The sequence below is a fragment of the Falco naumanni genome, chromosome 1 (assembly GCF_017639655.2).
Source record: "Falco naumanni isolate bFalNau1 chromosome 1, bFalNau1.pat, whole genome shotgun sequence".
Classification (NCBI taxonomy): Eukaryota; Metazoa; Chordata; class Aves; order Falconiformes; family Falconidae; genus Falco; species Falco naumanni.
The window spans coordinates 109,125,914-109,146,485 of record NC_054054.1 but is presented as its reverse complement, the minus strand read 5'-3'; the positions used below and the strand labels follow the sequence as shown (position 1 = coordinate 109,146,485).

General features: G+C 53.8%; 1 protein-coding gene across 2 annotated transcripts in view; it reads right to left on the bottom strand.

Moving 5' to 3' along the window:
* The window catches only part of DOC2B (double C2 domain beta), a 39,648-nt gene extending 19,094 nt beyond the window's left edge, over positions 1-20,554 (bottom strand). The window contains exons 1-5 of one of the 2 annotated variants that reach the window (XM_040617941.1): positions 20,335-20,554; positions 18,805-18,978; positions 17,172-17,714; positions 5,816-5,895; positions 4,314-4,337 (exon numbers count right to left, since the gene is read on the bottom strand). In XM_040617941.1, coding sequence (XP_040473875.1) covers positions 4,314-4,337; positions 5,816-5,895; positions 17,172-17,502 — 435 coding nt within the window. In that variant the 5' untranslated portion in view covers positions 17,503-17,714; positions 18,805-18,978; positions 20,335-20,554. The remainder of the gene's footprint in view (positions 1-4,313; positions 4,338-5,815; positions 5,896-17,171; positions 17,715-18,804; positions 18,979-20,334) is intronic. The other variant, XM_040617950.1, reaches the window with a different exon arrangement.
* Between the last annotated feature and the right edge of the window lie 18 nt (positions 20,555-20,572).

Sequence of the window (20,572 nt, the reverse complement as noted above, 5' to 3'; positions counted from 1 at the left end):
TGGCTTTTCTATGAGACCCTCACAGCTCATAAAGGATGATGTAGATCATGTTCACTACAGTGATGCTCTGGAGTTGATCCTGCTTCAGGCAGGGGGAGGAGACAATCTCCTCTTCTAAACAACTAGCAGGCTGAAAATTATCCAAGGGTGATGCACAAACCCAGCCCAAAGCCATAAATGCACAGACCACACAGGAACAAACTCCACAGGGTAGGGAAGTAACACAGGAGCACGAAAAATGGGAGCCTAATTTTTACCAGTCCTAAGTGGAAATAATAATGCCTACATCATGTAAATCCTTGGATTATTTCCAGTCTGGCTGCAGGATCCCTGCAGGAGTTGTTTCTAGACTGTCTGAAGGCAACCCTCTGCCCGGATCAGAGGAGGGTTTCTCTCCCATCCAACCCCAGCTCCAACCCAGGCATGGAAACCAGGCTGGGTGATGCTAAAGACTTGTCACACCCTTTGTGTGATGAGCAGAGTATTTGGTGCCTGGGATTAACGAGTGTGTGCAGCTGCCAGAGATCCACCTGGCAGGAAAGCATTTGTATGGGCTGCTGGTGGAAAGGCTGCGTGCAAAGAAAATGTAATCATCAAGGCCTGGGTTTGGGCAAATCAAAGATGGAAACGCTGAGGAAATTGCTTTCATACATTATACGTATGAAATAATGCATCCAGCTTAACCCACAGCACTAAGGACACCCCTGTTCCACCCCTCCCTGATCTGCACAACTCAGTCAAGGGCCTGAGCTGCTCCTGACCTTGGTGAGGGCTCTGCTTTGGAGACAAGCATGCTGCCCTGGGCAAGGAGGGCTCTGCTTTGGAGACAAGCATGCTGCCCTGGGCAAGGGAGACCAAATGGTGCCCAGCAACGAGGATTTTGCTTCTAAGGCAGAGCCAAAAGGATAAAAATATCAGCAAATAGAGGCTAAACGGCTCTGCTTTAACTGCAGTGCCTCTCGGGTGATGTCCCTGGCCCAGCAGAAGAGGAAGGCAGCAGATACGGAGGCCAGGAGGAAGATGGTGGTCTGGGCTGTGGCTCCACAGGCAGACACAGCAGCAAGGGGCTGGGCTGGTCCCCAGGAGCCGGCCAGGTGCACTAACTGCTCACAGCTGAGCAAAGCAAAGGCCTTCCCCAGCCTCCTGCAGCAGAGGTGCCCCACTGGCCCAATGCTGCGCGAGAGAAGCAAGCAAGCAAATTCCCATGAAAATGGATGGATAAAGACAGGCAGCTCTGTAATTTACCCATCAATTCAGTTCAATTAAATTACCTTCCGAGAAGGCTATTAAAGGCTTTTTTAATAGATGTGCTATGGAAGACGGAGTGACAGGAGCCTGGAAAATGGCTCCTAATGTCACATCTACCTCCCTCCCATGTCACTAGGCATGAGTTTGGCACAATGAGAGCAGCTCTGACTGCTCTGCCCTACAAAGCTGCTCCTGTGGAAGCTCACCCCTGCCAGGGACCCTCAGGGTGACCAGCACCATTGCTTCCCCTGCACAGAGGGACCTTCAGCCTAAAGCTTCTCCAAGAAAGCCAAGAGGCAGAGGAGGGCACAGGGCTCATACACGGGGGCAGAGTCATGGGGTTGCAGTCCTGGCTCCAACCAGTCCTTCTACCAGGACCAATTTACGGTGCTGTGCATTGTGGCATGGGCGATAGAGCCAAGACCAAGTTTCATCTTTTCCCTTCCTCTACCCAAGCTCAAAATCCCTGCTGTAATCCTATGGAGACTGACAGCCCCGCTGGATCCCAGCTGCTGCCAGCTGCTCTCCGTGCCAGTGACATTTAGCTAATCAATAGGATTTAATTACAAGTTGGGCTAATCGGGCTGCCAATTAACACCATGCTAGAGGCATACAGAAATCACAGGAGACAGATTGGTTCCATTATTTGCCCCATGATGAGCTTCCTGCCTGGTGAGCAGGCTCCCCGCTGCCCCAAAACCTGCCTGGATATCTTTTCCTGGGCCAAGGTATCCTGTTCCAAAATGGGGCAAACTCCACGCTTCCACCCTGACAGCCCAGAGGAGACAGACACACAGCTTTGAGATGGGAATTTCTCTGCAGTGATAAATATTTATGAGTAAATCCCTAAGAAATGCTCAGTGCAGACCTCCAGCACTTGGCTTCGGTTAGAAGTGGGGAGCATCCAAATGCTCAGCAGAGTGGAAACTCCAAAGTGTTTTCTAGCTGTGGCTGCAGCCAGTGGTGCAGGGAGAGCAGCCCAGGTATGCTCACATGAGCAGCATCTGCCCCGCGTGGCCTCTCTGTGGCCAGGGAGCTGCCTGCACAGCCACCTGAGGCTTGCCCAGGGCATCTTTCTCCTGAAAGCAGGAGACCAACAGTGCTACAGGACAGCACAGCCCCACAGCATCCGCACTGCCTCACACCCCTGTAGATTCCCCTATAGCAGGTTATTACCTCACTCCAGGCAGCAGGTTGGGCTTTGCAGGACTGAGCAGAAAATGAGACCCTCAACCAAGCCATGGCACGGCACGCCAGGGCGCAGACCCTGGTGCCTGCATGTTAATCATATCACTTTCTATCACATTTTGTAGGAGAGGGTGATGCCCGGCACAGCCCGGGGCAGCCCGGCTGTTTCCCACATGACAGCACAGATCAACATAACCCCAGGAGAGCGTGCGGCACTCATGCATGGCAGCAGGCAGCAAGGGGAGAGCCCTCCTGCCAGCCCGCCACACGGCTGCTCCCGCAGTCCAGAAACGGGCTCCCACACCACCTTGATTTATTCTCCCATCTATCTGAGCTGAGCCGCAACGTGCCTGAATTCAGCCGTGTCTGAAGCGTGAAAGGCAGGGTATGGGCAGGGCTGCTGCCAAGACCGAAAGCCATTAGCGTGAGGTGGCTGCTGGCAGCCTGCCTGCTCCTGCCTGCACAGGGTCCTGAGCTTTCTGCCGACCAGGGAGAGGCAGCAGGAACGCTGTGCATGCCCTGACAGCCGTGCTCCAGCTGGGGAGAGATGGGGTTTCTTGGTCCTTACCTCCCCCCAGTGCCATGATACCCCAGGACAGCACCTGCTTCAGCCCCACAGTGCAGCACCAGCAAGCCCCGATGCTGCTGCAGTTGCCTGGGGCTCATGCCAGCGTGGCAGGGGTGACAACCTGGTGCCAGCTCAGGCAGTGTGGACAGAGGCACAGCAGCTGCCCCACCTGCTGAGACCACACCCCAACAGCACCCACTGAAGGCAACACCAAAGCAGAGAACGGTCCTACCAGGTTAAGAGTGGAGGCAGATGGTCCCTGAGCATGCCATGGTCTTCCCTTGCCCTGCAGAGACAGGACCTGCCTTGCAAACCCCATGTGGACTAACAGCAGCCCTGCACTTCAGCCGTTCATCTCCAGGAGGAACCAGGACCCTCATCTCCCTGGCTAGCACCTGCAGAGCTGCCTTTCAAAATCAACTTCCAGCTACCCACTTGTTGGCACAAAGTGCCTGATAGCAGGTCACTTCTATAAGTTATGACAAAAACTGAAGCACCAAACACCTCACTCCTGGTGTAACCACACAGCCTGGGGACAGCCCCATGGCTACCAGCTTCCACACCCATACTTCGAGCAGTAAAGCAAGCCTCCCTATTCCAGCTCCACCCAAACTTGGAATACAGGCTGACCTGAGGTTCTGGAAACACCCAGCATTTTGCAGATCCCGCTGTGAACATACACCAAGAAATACCTCAGATGTCCCCAGGCACCAGGGCAAGCCCCTGGCATGGAGTGGCTACCCAACCTCCTGCACAATACCACAGCTGATGGCTGCACAGCAGAAAATTGGTGGTAGAGCACAACAGGTTAAATCCCACCACCGGTGTCTCCAGGGGCCTGCGAATCCCCTTCCCGCTCCCCAGGAGCAAATAACAGGACTTAGGAGGGACACTGGCAGATACAAAAGTGCTGCAGTTTAAAATAAAGAGAGAAGCAAAAAGATCTAAAGGGAAAGAGTTATTTGGGGGAGTTATCGAAGAGAGAAAGAAAACCACTGCTCACATGGCTGAAATAGTCCAGGTTTTAACAGCTGCTGGCAGCAGCTGAGGCTCCAGGAGATGCTGGAGTCAGGACACACGTCCTAAGAGCACTTTCCTTGGGGGCCTGCGACATCACACCTAAGACACTGGCCAGGCTGGCCCCAGCCCAGGTCCAACAGCAATACACGTCCCGGCACTGGGCTGTGGCTCATGTACATGGCCCTGGTGCTCCCTGGCCACCACATCCCCTCCTCTACAGCACTACTTCTAACGTCTACGCAGCCAGCGCCGGCTCCCACTGATGGCAGCCAGAGGCCCTGGCCCTTACCTTTTTGTAGTCAAGTTTTGGCAGCTTTCCCCAGGCGAGAGATGAAATGAGAGCGAGCAGATGGCAATGTAAATAAAAGAGAAAAACGGGAGAATGAGAGCAGAATGGAAATGAACAGGACTCAAATGCTTGAATATCAGAGCGGTGAGGGGGGGTCTGCCCACCCCTCAAGCAGGAGCGATGTTGGTGCTGCGTGATGCCCCCAGCCCTGTGGGTCGGGGTCAGCAACTGCTATTCCCGTACAGCTGGGTGGGTACAGCAGGGACTAGAGCTCTCCTTCATCAGCCCTGCCTTTGCTCTCGCTAATGTTAGATCTATCACTTGCCGCTTGCAGGTCTCCTTCCTCCCTGACTTCCACCCACTGCAAACCCAATTAGAAATCTCCTCCTTGGCTCTGCTCCCGAGTACACCAAGGGAAGCCTGACCCAGAGGCTGCTGGCAAATTCACAGGCAACAGGCAGGGGAGTGGCACGGAGGGAAGCAAAACCTGCTGGCTGCCACATCCCTGCCCCAGCAGCCCTGCCCAGGGAGCTGTGGGTGCTGTGCTCACCCCCAAAGCCAGGCTTTCATGCTTGAGGTCTTATTCCAGCTCGGGAGAACCCTGGGGCAGGCATGTGCATTCTCAGCACCCAGCACAGCAGGCTTTGGGGTGGGGGCTGAAAATAAGCCAGTTGCAGCTGGAGGGGAGAGGAGCATCCTATGAAGGCAAATATCATGGGCTGATCCTCCGGGAGTTCAGCTCACAGCCTGTTTTCCTGCAGTTTCTCCTGTCTTCTGTAAAAACCCTCCACCCCTTTCCAAGATCAACAGGGACTTAGGTCTTCTTCCACCAACCCACCTCTGTTGGGGCCCAGCTGTGCTGACCTGGAGCCCTCGTGCCACGTAAAGCAGAGGAACCAAGAAGTGCCCAAAAGCACCTTCCACAGGCCTAGAGGCAGAATCAGGATCTCAGCTATATTTCTGCTCCAAAATGTGCAAAAAACCCCTAATTGCATCAATCATGCAGACGGCAAAGGCGCTGAGGCAGAGCACTTTGTGGCAATGATTAGCAGCATTTAAAAGAGCCATTTATAAACTGACAGCCGGTCACAGCATCAAGTAAATAACAACATAGGGTTGGATGCTTCTCTAAAAAGCATCAGTAGCTGCAACCATCTCACCACAGGGATGAGCCATCTCTGTCCCACTGGAAACACCCTGAAAGGCAGCGATGGAGGGGAAGGAGAGGGCAGAAGCACTGGGTGTCAGGATGGAAGTGACATTGGTAAAGGGATGGCTGCAGCTGGGGACACTAGAGACCCCAGTGCAACCCAGGGACAGGGGGACACTCACATGTCCCCATTCACTCCCCTCATTGCTGCCCATTTGTTTGGCACAGCCATGGCACCCAGGTGGCCTTGTAGTTTTGTCAGGGCTCTGGTGGCCCCATAATGCAGGACAAAGGTGGCCATCTCCAGGCATGTTTGGTCTTTGCTGCTCACACACCCAGCACAGAGACATACCTTGGCTTTATTGATCGTGCAGTGGAGAGCGTTGTTTTCTTGATCATACAGCAAGCTGAAATCCAGTGTCCCCAGCGTGGCTGTAAAGGAGAAAAGATGTTATTAACCTGCAGGGCCCAACAAACACTGGCTCTTCTCCCTCTAAGCACAAAAGCAGTGGATGAAGATGCTAGAGAAACGACTGCAGACATTATAACACATAAATACCATCCTGTGAGCCCTGTCATGAAACATGGCTTTGCGCTGGGAGGCTGGTGGCCATCCCCACATTTGGCCGGTGGGGCTGGTACAGCTGTGGGAGAGGAGCAAGAGGCATGAACGTTGTGACTCACCCAGGCACTGCAGCCAGCACAGAGGCTATGCCTCTGCAGGCTTTCACATGGCCGCCCCCATTTATCAGCAGCCCCACTGCAGCCAGCAGCTTCCCGGCCCCCAGGAGTTGAAGGCTCTTCTCCAGGAAGATCAGGGCACAGCTGGGACACAGCCAAGGCCCAGTCAGCACATCTTCCCCCTCCGGCACCACTTGCATTCCCAGAATGCGTATTTGTATACTGACACCTTCAAACAAATGAGCCACCAATGGGATCCCTTCCCAGCTCCAATTTGGCTGCAAACTGTAAATTAAACCCAGTGAGAATGGAAATACTTTTATGGTTAAAATGAAAAACACCAACAGCTTTTAATCAGAGCAGCATTCCCTTACGGCATCTGCAACCCAGGAATGGCAGCAACGGGACATCTCCTGGGATTGGACCACAGGGAAGTGGCAAGAGACCAGAACAAAGCAAAAGAGTCTCAGCACCAAAAGAACATTTGATTTGAGAAATTCTTTCCCTTTGGATGATCTGAGCAAGTCACGCTAATCCAAAACAGAGGAAAAGCCTTAAAAAGACATTCTTTCCAGAAACATGGTTTAACCTTCTTCAAGGCTCCTGGAGCCAATTTGCACACCAAAGCCTGGATGCAGAGCAGCATCTCCCCTGGTACAGCTTTGCTGGCCACCAGCCTTGCACTTCCAGGGCAGCTCTGGACCTGGCAACCCACACCTTTCCATGCCCACCTTCCCAAAAGGGAAGCACTGCCCTGCCACCATGCAGCATCCCACCACTGTTTCCAAGGTAACTGCACCTTCCTGCCATGCATGCAGGTTCAGAGCAGGGGAAAAAATTCCAAAGTAAAAACCAGAAGGATTTTGCTTAGTATCAAAGCAGCGTTTGTTGCCTGCGAGGTAAGTTAGACAAACTTTCTAGCAGGAAAGAAGGTGCTTTTTTTTCCAGTGTCAATAGCCTCTGCAGCAAGGCACCCTGGGAGGCGGCAGATAGTCAGGGAACTGAAATCTTCCTGCTGCAATTTCACAGCGATCTCCCAGCCCAAACACAAGTGAACTACAGGTATGCTTACTAGCAAGTAAAAAACATTGCTCCAGAGCAAGTATCTTGCCTTCAAAGTACAGCAAATATTCAGAGAGATTTCTGCCAGAATAATGTATCCCTCCTTGTTCTGGAGTAATTTCATGGCGCATTACCTATCAGTTTAGGTAAGTCATAAACCAGTGGGGTTTACCTGCCAGAGCTCAGGGAAGATGGAAGTGATACAGGGTGAGACCAAACCCACAACACCTTGTGCATCATCTCTGGGTTTGGCCCAAACAGGCATTTCCAGAGCAACTACCAGCCAGGCTCACAGTACATCACACAAGGGGGAGGAAAGCACAGTGTGCTGGTGGCTGCCTGCCCCCTGCCTGCGCTCATCAGTGGGGAGCTCATGGCCGGGGTGCATGTAGCAGGAGGCTCCACAGCACGTGGGCAAAAGCCAAGTCAGCAAAACTCGACAAATCTGCATTTTCACTTGAGAGCGGAAGATGAAGCCTCCGGTTTCAGAGCCTCATCATTTCCACCTGCCCTTTAATCAACCGCTTCCTGCCAGCCCCACCGCTCGGCCCTCCCAAGTTCAAGCTGTTATTTTATTTTTATCACAGAAGGGGGCCCGCGGCTTAGCTCACTGGATTTGGCAATTTATGAAACAAATTAAAAGCCTGGCGTGAAAACAGACTTCAGCCAGGAAATACTGACAAAGCCTCCTGTCCTCTCAGCACTGCAACCTGCCCCAGGGGTGAGGGCAGCAGGGAGTCCCGCTCCAGCAAGATGGGCAAAAACTAAGAACACTGTAACTCAGCAGCAGATGCTTGTTTTGCAGATGGGGACTGAAGTCCCACTCCCCAGCGCTGGTGGTCCATGAGCAAACCTTGAGCAGTTCATCTCAGAGCTGCCAGCAGATGGGAGGGCATGAATGGGGGTACACGGCTTCCCCCAGCCATGTGGGCCTCCATCTCCAGCTCTCCTCCAGCCCTGGAGGGGTTTTCCTTTATACAGGGATATTGTTCATTGATGGTGAGCCTTGTTTCTCAAGGAAGGGTCAGCCTTCGGCAGAGGAATGTAGAAACATCAGCAGAACATGTTATGCTAATTGCTTAAAAATGCAGCCGTATGGAGATGACAAAAAGGATCAGGCTAACTTGGGCTTTGGCAGCTAAGGTGCTGTTACAGAGCCTAGGGCGAGCACTGCTGCCAGAGCCAGGACCCAGCAGGGCGGTGGATGCTGAGGACCTATCTCCCACAGGAGCAGAGCGCCTGCGATGCATTGGCAGCCCCACAGTCTCTGTTACCTCCTGGGGATGTGCTGCTGGGCGCCAGATCCAGCACAGCAGTGAGGACAGAGACAAGGCTGGTGCCCAAGCTGCCTGCATCCCCAGCCAGCCGCTCCCAGAGATGGCAGCAGGAGACCTCCAGCTGAACCCAGGGGTGGGAGCCACCCCTGCAGCTCACACCAGCTCCGTGCAAACCCCCACAGGACTGCAGCCCAGCTGGAGAGCCGGCCCTGTGCTCCCAGAGCAGGGAGCACACTGAGCAAGCAGCCAGGCAAGCCAACACCGAAACACCAGCATGGGTCTCACCATTCTCACCAATCCTGCAAACCACTGGCAGCATATCTAGCCTTGGCTGTGGGAGACCTGCCGTCTCCAGCTGGCAGGATTGGGCCCAAAGCCTCCAGGCTGCAGCAGTCAGCTCCAAACAGAGCCCTCTGCAAAGCAGCCGAATCGCCGCCCTTTGATTGCTTTCCCCGCTCCCACCCATCCTCACAGCTGAGATGCAACTCGATTGTGCTCTTAATTAGGGGAGCAAGTGCCTAAAAAAGAAAAGGGCAGCAATTAGACTCGAAGCGCTGTTACTAGATGTATTTAACTCGACTGGGCTATTCTGAACACTGCCCTCTAATCACACAGGCTGCAAATAAAAAAATATAAATAAATGTCTTTGTCAGGCATTACAAAGGCAGCTTTGCGCTCCTCAGACAGCAGGCAGGATGTATCATTATTATTACAATTATTCTGCTCCAATGATAAAATAACCATTAGGAGAGCTGAACTCATTAGCAGGTTCTGACCCTCTTTCCCCTCCGTGAATTGGGAGAGATTAATGGGAAGGTGCCAGCCAGGTCTGGCATTTAACACTGGCTGTAAAAAGGAAATACATCTGACTTGCACAGGAATGTGGCTTTTCTCCCACTGACCTTTGAGCATCCTGATTAATTCAGTGGGCCACAAAGTTATTAGAGGCCAGCGTAACTGGCAGATGTACCTCCAGGCTTAGCCACGGGACATGGAGAGTGTGCCTGGAGCCTGCAGGCAGCGCGGCATCCTGGCACAGCGCCGCTACCGCCCTTCTTGGTGGAGTCGGCAGAAATTTGTTTATTGCTGACATTTCCCATCAGCGCCCAGGGTGATGGGGAAGCTGAAGTAGCTTCTATTTATACCTGTGGGATGAAAGGCAAAACGCAGTGATAAATCTTTGCTCTGCTCCCTTGTCCAGCCCCTGCCCTTGCAGGCTACGTCCCCCATGCCTGGCCCATGCAGGTGGCAGATCCACCCCCTCGGTATCCTGGGACACCCCAAGGAGAAGAGTTTCTCAGCCCAAGAGATGTTCAAGACAAGGAAGAGGCACCAAAGCTTGCAGAACAGACGCACAAACTTCAGCAAAGCCTGCAGAGGAAGGAAGTGATGACTGAGTGGGCTCCTTAACTTCCAAAGCCAGGGAAGCTTTTGCCGTGCAACTGCTATTAGAAAGCCCAGCAAGGCTCTATGCTAGGAGAAACTGAGGTGTACACAAAAAACCCCACTACAGAACTAATTAAAAAGAAGTCCAAAAGCCTTAAGTCCCTCTGCTTATCAGCACCGCTGCTCCCAAGATAATCTGCTCATGGATTTTGTGCCAGGAGATCAGAGTAGAGCAGTAAAAAGACTGCTGGGGATTGTCTGGATTAGCTCTCCCTTACAGAAAGCACAGGTTCAGTAACCTTCAGACTGGGTATTTTTTAATGCACTATAAAAGATAGGTCCCTATTCTTCCATTGCTTTAATTTTCCTCTGCAATGGAGATAATTTTAAAGGTCCTGAAAGGCAGCAAGTAATTCTGTGCACTTACAGCCCCATGTGAAATGTTAGTAAATGACTCCTCAGGAGGCACAGAAATTGTTTCTTGCCATTTCCAAGCAGGGCTGCTGAAGATCACTTTGGTGGGAGGCTGCGTGCACCCCTGCCTCCCCGGCTGCAGCAGTACCTCATTCCAGTCCAGCAGCACACAACAGATAGGGCAGTGCTGGCAGCAAGCACTAGGGCAGTTCAAGGACTGATGCCCTGGGCACATGGGAGTGAACTCCTGAAAACTCCCAGAGTTACCCATGGAAAACAGCACTGTCAGTCCCAAGAGCTCCCACAGCCGAGGCCAAGCTCACCTAGCACCTGTAGTGCTCCCTGTCCATGCACAGACCTGCTAGAGCTGCTGCTTGCAACTCATGTGCCTCCGCAGGGAGAGGGTGTGCAGCTCATCAGGGATGAATCCCACAAGGTGCTAAGTCAAGGTGCTGCAGACCCTGGCAGCTGCAAGCCCCCAGGTCTGGTAGCAGCACTGACCTCTGGCATGAATCTACAGCTACAGGCTTTACTGTGGGTTTCAGCATCACCTGGGGAAGTGGTGAAGGCAGGTGGAAACCAGACACTTCTGAAAGTCAGCAATACTGTGAGCTACTCCATGAAAAAGTTTCCTGTGGAAGGTTCTGGGACATGTCCCAGGGGCAGTACACCATGCTGGGACACAGGTATTTCCGTCAGCACCTGGACCATGTGGTGCCAGCTGGCAGCATCGCAGGACTCTGATCTGCTGCTGCAAACAGGGTAGGATGTTCCCAGTCCTACACACAAACCCAGCAGGGACCAGATGCAGCACACAGGCAGGAGACCTTCCTTCCTTGAGAGCTCCACAGATGTGGTTGAATTCAACAAGACCAAGAGTGAGGAAGAAGCACAACTTCTCTGTCTTGTAATTGCTCACTGCCTTTTTTCCCACTTAAAATCTATGGCAATTAATATTACTTCATTTCAGAGACACAGCGCCAGCCCCTGGCAACCTCCAGAGCAGGAAGCTACTTCTTCATGAGGCTGGTTGATGGATGCTCATCAGCTCTTCTGTCTTCTTCAGGAGGAGTGTTCAGAGGAACACTTATCTGCTCAGAACAGTTCAGAGATGCAATTATGTTTTACAGCACTAAATGGTCCCTGATGTCAGCAGCAATTAGACTTTCAGCAATTTCAATTTAGAGATGGCCTTCAAATCTCTCCCTCTCTCTTCCTTTAATGAAATACAGTATTGCAATTAACAACCCCCCCAAAACTGCCTTCAGTGTTAAATACAAAGATGAAAGATCTGGGAACCCCTTGGGCTTGAGTGCATTGAAGGAAGGGGTGTCAGTGAACGGATGAGGGTGGCAGGGCCCCTGCGGGGCAGGGAGCCTCCCTCCTCCAGCTGGGCGTTGTCTCCCCTCCTGCACTCCAGGACCAGGGGAAGGTGAATAGCTGGGCAGGCTGCTGGACAGGGAGGGAGGGAGCCAGGCAGAAGGAGGGCTCCTCATTAACCAGCAGCTGCACAGCTCCTTCATTAGCAGAGATGCTGGAGGCCACAGCCCATATGTTCCTTCTATTACTGTTGGAGGAGAAATGCCTGGACAGACCCTTCTCACCCTCACGTGCGGCCTCACTGGGTGCTCTGCATTTATCTCCAGTGCTTCAGGGTGTCCCTGGCCACAGCCACCCTCGGAATGAGCATCTCCAGGGGCTAAAGGCTCCTCGGCTCCTTGGAGTACCAGGAGCCCCCGATGTACAGCCTCAACCTGGACCACTGATGGGGTTGGCCAGCAGAAAAGGGTAAGAGCTCACCACACACCAGCACCTTCCTGATACCCAAGTATCCTGTAGGAAACCAGACAGGAGCTAATCCAAAGTCACCTTGGTTTACACCTTGTGTCTCCCCTGGGAGAGCTACAAGCTCCTAAACCTCAGGTCTGACACTGGCGTATGAACCTCAGGTTGTGGTACAGTTGGCAAAATCGTGCTCCAGGCTCTGCTGTAATCAGTGGTCGTTTGTTTAGTTTCCTGAGTAAAAAAATACTTCTTTTGGCCTTATCTGGATTGAAAAGACGATTCAAAGGTTATAAATAGCAGTGGCAGCATATGCTAAGGAGCTGCATTTCAGAAGTAAATATCCTCCTCATTTCAATGCACATTTCTCTTCATCGTCTCTTCTGCCTCCTTCTGTCTGGCCAAAAGCATTGCCAGGTGACTTGCAAACCCTGCACCCCTTAAGACCTTCATTCTTCTTTATGTCTTGAAGCAGCCAGTAATTAATATCTGCATGATGGCTTTGCCTGCCTAATTAGCTTCTTTGCTCAAAATAAGAATCTTCCTAAATAACTTCTGTGGCGTTGCTTGCAGCAGGCGTCACAAGCAGCCATGCACCAGGACGGGCCTCTCAGCTGTAGTTTGGAGAATTCATTTTTAGGCTGCTGCAGCTTGGAAGCTCACAAGCCTGCTCCTCCCATGAATAAAGCTGTGCACACTATAAAATTGGCTGGGTTTTCACATACATAAACAGCCCTGGAGCACTGGCAGGAACAGTATAGGGCAGCTCTTCCAGAAATGCCAGCTCCCACTGCAACCCCCTGCTCTTGGGCTGCCTCCCCAGCCAAAAACCCAGAGCCAAACACATACAGAGGAGGGAGGAAATTCCAGCACTAGCCACAGCCTTGCTCCAAAGCCAAACAACAGCTCAGGGGAACAGAACATTTCTTCAAGGGCTAGAAACTTGCCTGCACATTACAGAAGAAGCTGTACGGCTGCTCTCTCCAGTGCTGTACCCTGTTGAGAGAAGCCACAGCAGCGCTCCCTCAGAGGGACCACGTTTCTACCTCTGTACTGCTTGTGCAGAGATTGCAGAGACCTTTAAAATTCTGTCAGGTATAAATTCACACTGGTGCTGTGGAGGGGAAAGTAAATCAAGGCAGTGATTTGCATGAAATCAGGGGAGACAGCAGGCGAGACCCAACTCTTCCCAGGTGGCACATTGCCACCTAGCTGGCATTTGCTTATTTTCCTTGAGAACCAAGCTCCCCCAGTGGTGTGTCACCTGACTGGGTGGAATGCATCCTTGGTGGCTGGGGACCCCAGGGGCCAGGGCTCTGCTCCTGTCACGGCACCAGCCAGGGGAACCAAAGATGAGGTGACAGCTGGGTGTCCCCAGGCAGTAGGAGTGAACCTCCCTGCTTCCCAGCCCCAAATCCCTCCTGATCCTCTCAGCTCACAGCAGATGCTAGTGCTGGTCCAACAGCACCAAACCACTCTTCTGCAGGGTTTGCATCAAACACACATTTCCCAGCCTCTCCTGCCTCATTCCACCTTCTCAGCAGCTCCGCTGGGGACAAACCTGCTGTGGGAAGAGTCCTGCTCTGTACAGCTTGGGCTCCAGTCCCAGAGCACCCCTGCAGATGGAGGATAGAGGAGGCATAGGGCAGTGATGACTCCCTCTCCCAAGGGTGCCAGAGGACTCATCACCATCTGGCTGGCCAGAGGGTGCCAACCACAACCGTGCAAATCCTCACAGAAGCACTGCTGGCGGGTCCTATGGGAAGGGCTGGTTCCATGAGATTCCCAGAACACCAGTCTTGACGTCTCTGCTCATTATCTGCTCTGTTAGCTCCCTGGCCCTGCCTGCTCCTGGCCTCTCACTGCATTCAACAGGCTCGTTACAGCTGCCCTGCAGGGACCACGCTTGTTTTCCTTGCTACCTTCACTGCTCCCCTGAGCACTGTGTTCCTCAGCTCTGTAGGGCTGCATTGTGGTGCCCTGATCCACTAGCCTCAGCCTCATGTGTTCCAGAGCCATCAACCTGAGCCTCTGCGTCAGCCTCCCAGTGACTGGTGTCATCTGCCTGTGGCAGCGGGTCCCCTCCTACCCTACTGCACCTTGGCTGTGTCCCTGCTCATCTCTGAAGGGATCCCACCTGCATCCTGCATCCCTGTGATTCTTGGTTTTGCAAAGGACCAAACATGCATCCACACACACACGTCCCTGGCTCCCTGTGGATGCCAAACCTCTGGGTCAGGTGACCCAACTTGGATGGGAGCAGACACTGATGCTTCTCCCAGGGCTGCTCTGCTCTGGGGCTGCCCACATCCCAGGGAGAGGCTGTCTGGAGGAGGGGAGCTCCTGCCAGCTCCTCAGGCACCTCCCAGAATTGCTGGTGGGGTCAGGAACACAACTCAGCAAAGGATTAAGAAAAGTGGTGCAGAGAGCCAGCCCAGGCGAGCTGCAGCAGGGCACAGGCAGGACCTACCCTGCACCACTCCCTGCAGCCCTACCAGGGGTGCCAGAGGTCAGGCAGCGAGGCTGGCAGCAACGGACCAGCCCGATGCCACCCTGCAGTGCTGTGGTGACTGAGCAACACGGCCCCGTCACCCATCAAGCTGGTGTTGCTGGAAACCCAGAAACACCAGGCTGGAGAAGTAAACCTGGGCAGGAACGAGAGGAGAGTCGGGGAACACCAGACAAATGCTGCATTTCTCCAGGCAGGGGCAGCTCTACCCCTCCCACCCGGTCAGCCAGCACCATTGCTTTGGTGTTGGAGGAGGGAAACTCACAAGCAGATAGGACAAATGGGAAGGAGCCATCCTCTTCTCCTCCTCCTGATGGGTCCTGCCAGGGCAAAATCACTCTCCCCACACCTCTCCAGGGCTGTGCCGGGAGCATCTCTGCAGCGCAAGGCAAGATGTGCCTCTGCCTGGCAAGACCTCATCTTGTGGGCGCTGCACCCAGGCTCCACAACCATCACCCCTGGAAACCTCTGTCAACTCCCTGAACCCGATGTGTCACCTGAGGGTACTGCCACCACCTTAACCCCAATACCCTCTTACTGCACAGGCAGAGACAGGTTCCCCAGGGGAAATATAGTGCAGGTGACTAATGCAGCAGCCCTGAATCACCCGCCAGGGAAGTGGGGGAGCTGAAAGACACTCTTCAGTGTAGCTGATGGCTCAAGTCAGGCTGCACAAATTGCCTCCCAGCTCCCTGCCTGGGAAATGGGACCATCGAGCCCTCCTCTGGCTTTGCAACTTGGCTGCTAAACATGGAGGAGCAACAGTCTCATCCTGCACATTTATGCCAGTGTCTTGAGAGCAGCTGGGGTCATCCCGTGCTGTCCCCAGAGATGTGACACTAACAGTCCCACCTCCCTGCTCTGCTCCTGGCACCACTGTGCCTTTGCCAGCTGACCCCCACACACACATACACATCTGGCAGAATAGCCTCAGCAGTTTGCCTGACACCTGTTACACTGCAAGAAACACTCTTCCTAACAACAGCCAGGGTGAGACAAACACCCGCTGGCCCCCCTGCACTGAGCCAAGCCACGCTGGGAGCCCAGCCGCTTCCAGAATCACTGGCAGGGCTGAATGCAGAATGCAGTGCCCTGGGCAATTTCCCCATGAGTCACCCGGTGAAAGCACTGCACCCCAGGGCCCCTGAGCACTTCAGCTCCCACACACACCTCTGCCCCTGAAGCCCAGTTGTTCCCGTTTCTATTGCTGGGACAAGCAAAGACAATCTAATAATTAGAGCAGCAAATAACTCAAATCCGGTTAAAGTCACTGTTAACTGCCCGTCTGGGACAAACACGGCTTAGCAGAGATATTCTCCCTGGGAGTGCAGCAGGTCTCACTGCCTCCAGCAACAGCATGACCCCAACGCCAGGATAGGGAGAAAGGGAATGTCAGTCTGGGGCTTGAACCCAGAGCCCCAGCCTCTCTCAGAGCAGTAGCTGGTGGTCAGCAGGCAAAGGGGGCACGGGGGTAGCCGTGCCGCTTTACGGCAAGCACATCGCCTTGGGGAGCTCTCCCTGGGGTCATGCTCTGGGGTCCGGCACGGAGGGCAGCAGCCCAGGCTAGCCCAGCAGCGACAAAGCAATGCCAAGGCAGGGCTGTGACATTTTGCACAGGGAAAGCCACCACCTGCCCGGCGCTGGGCCATAAACAGCTCAGCGTTGTGGGAGCTCAGCCTCCGCCTTCCCCTAAGATGAGCACGCAGCACCACTCAGCAGCACTGACTCGACTCCCTTCCTTAGCATCTCCTGGCTTCAAACTTTTTGCTCAGCCCCATGCAGGATCTGGCCCCTAAAGGCTGGGCTGAATTGAGACCTTGGATTTTAACAGATCTCAAGGAAAGCAATGTTATCTCAGCCATCGTGGCTGGCAGAGCCAGACAGCAGCTGCTTTGCAGCCTGCAAGCTCCACCGAGCTGGGTGGGAAGGACATTTTGGGTAGGGAGGGGTTAAACCTCGCTGCAAACACCTGCATTTACCAGAACCAAAGCCTTCAGTTCAAAAGCCTCCCCATGTCTCCTGCAGAGCTCTGTCTGCAGCTGGAGGGTGAGGAATGACACGCTGGAGTTTGCCGAGGGAGAGGGCAGAGATTTCCCAGGCAGATGTCATTCCGAACAAATCTCCCCTATCTGGAGCTGGGTGATGCTGGAGCGTATTGCCAGCTAATCAGCAGGGTGGCTGGAGCAGGCTGCACCACCGAGACAGATTAACCAAAGGGTCTGAGCCCAGCTGACAGCCTTCGGAAGCAAGGAGCTGAGCAGGGACGAGGCAGAGAAGCGAATCAACCACAACGGCAAAGCACAGCAACTGGTGGCTCTTGGGAGACTTCCCTAGTTTGGGCTCAGTGGCCAGCCTGGCTGCAGCAGGGACACTCCCAGGGCCTCCCTCCACCCAGGGGCAGCACCGGAGCAGTGCTGTGACAGCCTCCCTGGCTAGAGCAGAGGGCTGGTCCCTGCTGCAATGTAATCCCAGGGATGGACAGCATGGCCAGCAGCCAGGAAGGGCACACGGCTCAGTCAACAAGATGGGGGACCAGTCCTAAAACCCACCATTGCCCCCAGCACCCAACAAACTCCCGTGAAAACTTAGGAACTCACTGCAGTCGTCAGACTCGTAGCCCTCGGGGTCCACCACCTCCTCAGGTGCTTGGCACTTGGCTGGCTGCTCGGTGGGTGTCGTGCCATATGCCCCAAAAAGCTGGTCCACGTCTTCATCCTCTTCACGGGGGGCCTCAGCGGGGCTGACAGAGGACTGGCTGACAGCGGAGCGCAGGGCACTGCTGCGGCCGACGGTGGCAGGGAGCCCGCGAGGGAAGCGGGGGAAGTAGTCGGAGATCTGCTTGATGGGTTTGATGGGGCCAGGACAGACGTCAATAGCCATGTGCTCCTGGATACTTATGGTCATTTTCTCTCCTTTTCGGAGTGTCATGCATGCGGCTGTCAGTGCCAAGCCCCCCCGGAGAAGCCCGGACTGCGTGTGAGGGAGCTGTGAAGTTTCTGCCAGTGGAAGTGGAGGCAGGTGAGGGGGGAGGCTCTGGCAGGCACCTTACGTGGTTCTCGCGCCCTGTGCCTCAGATGCCGCACGCATGCTGCTGCCGCCAGCTCTGGCTCTCGCACAGCCCCTGATCCTGCCAGCGCTGCCTGTGAATAAATGAGCGAGACGGAGAGACGGATAAGAGGCAGGGGGTGGGCTCTCGGGTGATGTCACCAGCTAGCAACAAAGCGGTACCCAGCAGCGGAGGAATGAGGGCTGTGGCCAGCCCACCGCCCTGGCCACACAGCTGCCAGTGTGGGCAGGCAGCCCCCTGTCCATTTCCCAGCAAAGCCCCACCATGCCCGGGGGGAGCAAAGAAGTTGGGTTGAGGATCACCTCCCCACACCCGTTCACCCCATCTCCCTGCCAAAGCAGGGTCGGTCCCCACCAGACCTCTCTGGAGGGGGCAAGGTCACCGCACAGGGTCAGGAGCTGCTGTCCTGTTGCGCTGCACCCCAGGCGTGCTGTGGAGGGGGAAGAGGGCTGCCCCAGCCCCTGGCGACTGTGACAGCCCCCGTGCCCCCCCAGCTCACTGCGGGGCCGTGCCAGGGAGGTGCTCTGCTGCATACTGAGCAGGGACACAGGTGGCACACTGCCCATTGCCAGCTCCAGCCACAGCGCTGCTCACAGGGGTAGGGGCAGCCCAGATCTGGTGCCCTGCTGCTGTAGCAGACCCCAGCTCACAGCAACAACCCCTCCAGAGCTCAGCACCAGCCAGGTGGGCTGGGCGAGCTGCCCGCAGCTTCTGGGGCTGGGAACACACCAGGGACTGAAGTAACACATGGCACTTGCTCGCAGCACAGCCAACACAGCCTCTCCCAACCAGCTTGTGGCTGCTGGCATAGAGCAATGCAGCAGGTAAAGCATCACAGAGGAGTGAGCAATGGGCTGGGCCATGACCCACAGACAGCGTGGCCACACTCAGCACTCCTTTGGCAACCTTTCCGGGAAGGGACAGGGTCCCATAACCAGCTAGGAAGGGGACAGGCTCCCTGCAGCCTGCCACAGGCTCCCTGGAAAATGCTGAGCTGTGGTTTGCTCAGGGAGTTGGTCTCAAACCAGTGTTTTTACCTGATCTCCTCCTGTGTTCAAATCAATAAATCCGTGGTTCCACAAGCTACTGGAAGCACACTTTTGAGCAAGGAGTGTAGAAGAGAAATGCTGTGAGAACATGGTGCAAAATGCACATAAACTTACCCTGCCCAGGAAAATGTGTCTGAAATACTTTTATTTGTATGTAGGGGCAGCTCCCACAGCACAGACTTTCTGCTGGCTCAAGCGTGGTGGGTCTGGCACAAAGCTGGGACACACTGCATGCCCTGGTCACCCATCACCATGTTAAGTTGATCACAGCTGGTACCGCCAGGTAACCTGACAACACACAGATCCTGTATCAATGCACACAGAACTGCAGTCTCCTGCAGGCTGGCTTGCAGATGTCTATTAACAATAAAGCTCCATTATTTGGAGAATTTTTCCCAAAACTCAGTAAAATGACACCCAACCTTTTTATGTAATGACAAATTCGGTTTTCATTCAGATTTTGGTAAATGTTCATGAACATCCCTGACTCATAACATACTGACACTAGGCAAACTAACCTAATTTGCTTCTCTCCAGGAAGCAAACATTTCTCTCCTGAAGCATCCAAACTTGTCATCACTCTGTACCTAGACATGATGCACACGGATGCTCTAATGACCTGGGAGAACAGGAGACCGCTCAGCCGTTCCTTCCTCTCTGCCATATTTTTGCTTCAAGGCAGCTCCCACCTATTGCGTAGAGGTGATCTGTGCTGCTCTACCAGGAGACAAACGGGTCTCTTGCAGCAAGGTCCAACAGCAGATCCAGCCTGAGCCAGCTTAACCCCCTTCCCACATCCAAGGACTCCTAGTATATTAATTTAGATGGAAATGCCACCTGCTTTGCATTCATGTGGTCGAGTCTGAAAACCTCGCAGGTGGCAAGACGATGGGTGGGAATGTAATGGGAGGCACAAAGATCTGCCTCCGGGTTTAGAGCAGTCTGGATGTGCTCATCCACACAGGCTCCACCTTTGGGTGTAGTATCCGGGATGCGGTGTGGACTCAGACAGAACAAAGCAAGAATTGGGCCCGATGCCCAGAAAATAGCAGCAATTCCCTCTAAGAAAGGACAAATAAATAAATAAAAAAATAAAATTAAGTTACATATGAGAGCCTAATGTCATTATTACCGTTACAAAAGCATCATTATTTCAAATGTTTCCTCAAAGAGCACAAGACCCAAACAGACGAGGTTTTTTTTATAGGTCAGAAAATCAAGGCTCTGGAAATTAAGGCGAGCCCTCTGCAGCACCCCGAAAGCTGCCCCATACCACTGACAGCCCACAGCTGGGATCAAGGCCCAGCAGCACTGACGGGAGATGCTCAGCTCACCCAGGGATGCAGAGAGCAACCGATGACACAAAGGGCAGGGTGCACGCAGGGACCAGATTAAGGGAAAAGCAAAGACAGAGCTGAAGCAGGCAAACCTTCCTCCTGTCAGGGAAGGACTGGCCCCCAAGGGAGACCCTGTCCCCAAACCTTAAAGACTGAAACAAAAGCAAGCAAGCCTTACTGCTAATAGCCCAGATGGAATTATCTAGTCTCTGACCGATCCCAAGCCCAATGAAAGCAGCTGGAGCCTTTCCTTAGCTTTTAATGAGTCCCAAAGCAGCTTGGTTTTGATAAACTACACTTTGCCTACCTTCTCATACTGCCTGAATGTTTCTTCCTAGGCTGCACAGTCCAGTATTTAGTGAGGGCTCCTCAAACGTCGCTGGGGCTGGCTGCACAACCAGGCACCAAGCACTGGCATACACGACACACAACAACACAGAATGTAAAAGGACAAAAATAGATAGTTGGGCTGGGAGACAAAAGCAGGGCTTGGAGATACAAAGCCAGTTTCCAGGTAAAGCTTTTAATTCCCACCGTCTGTCTAA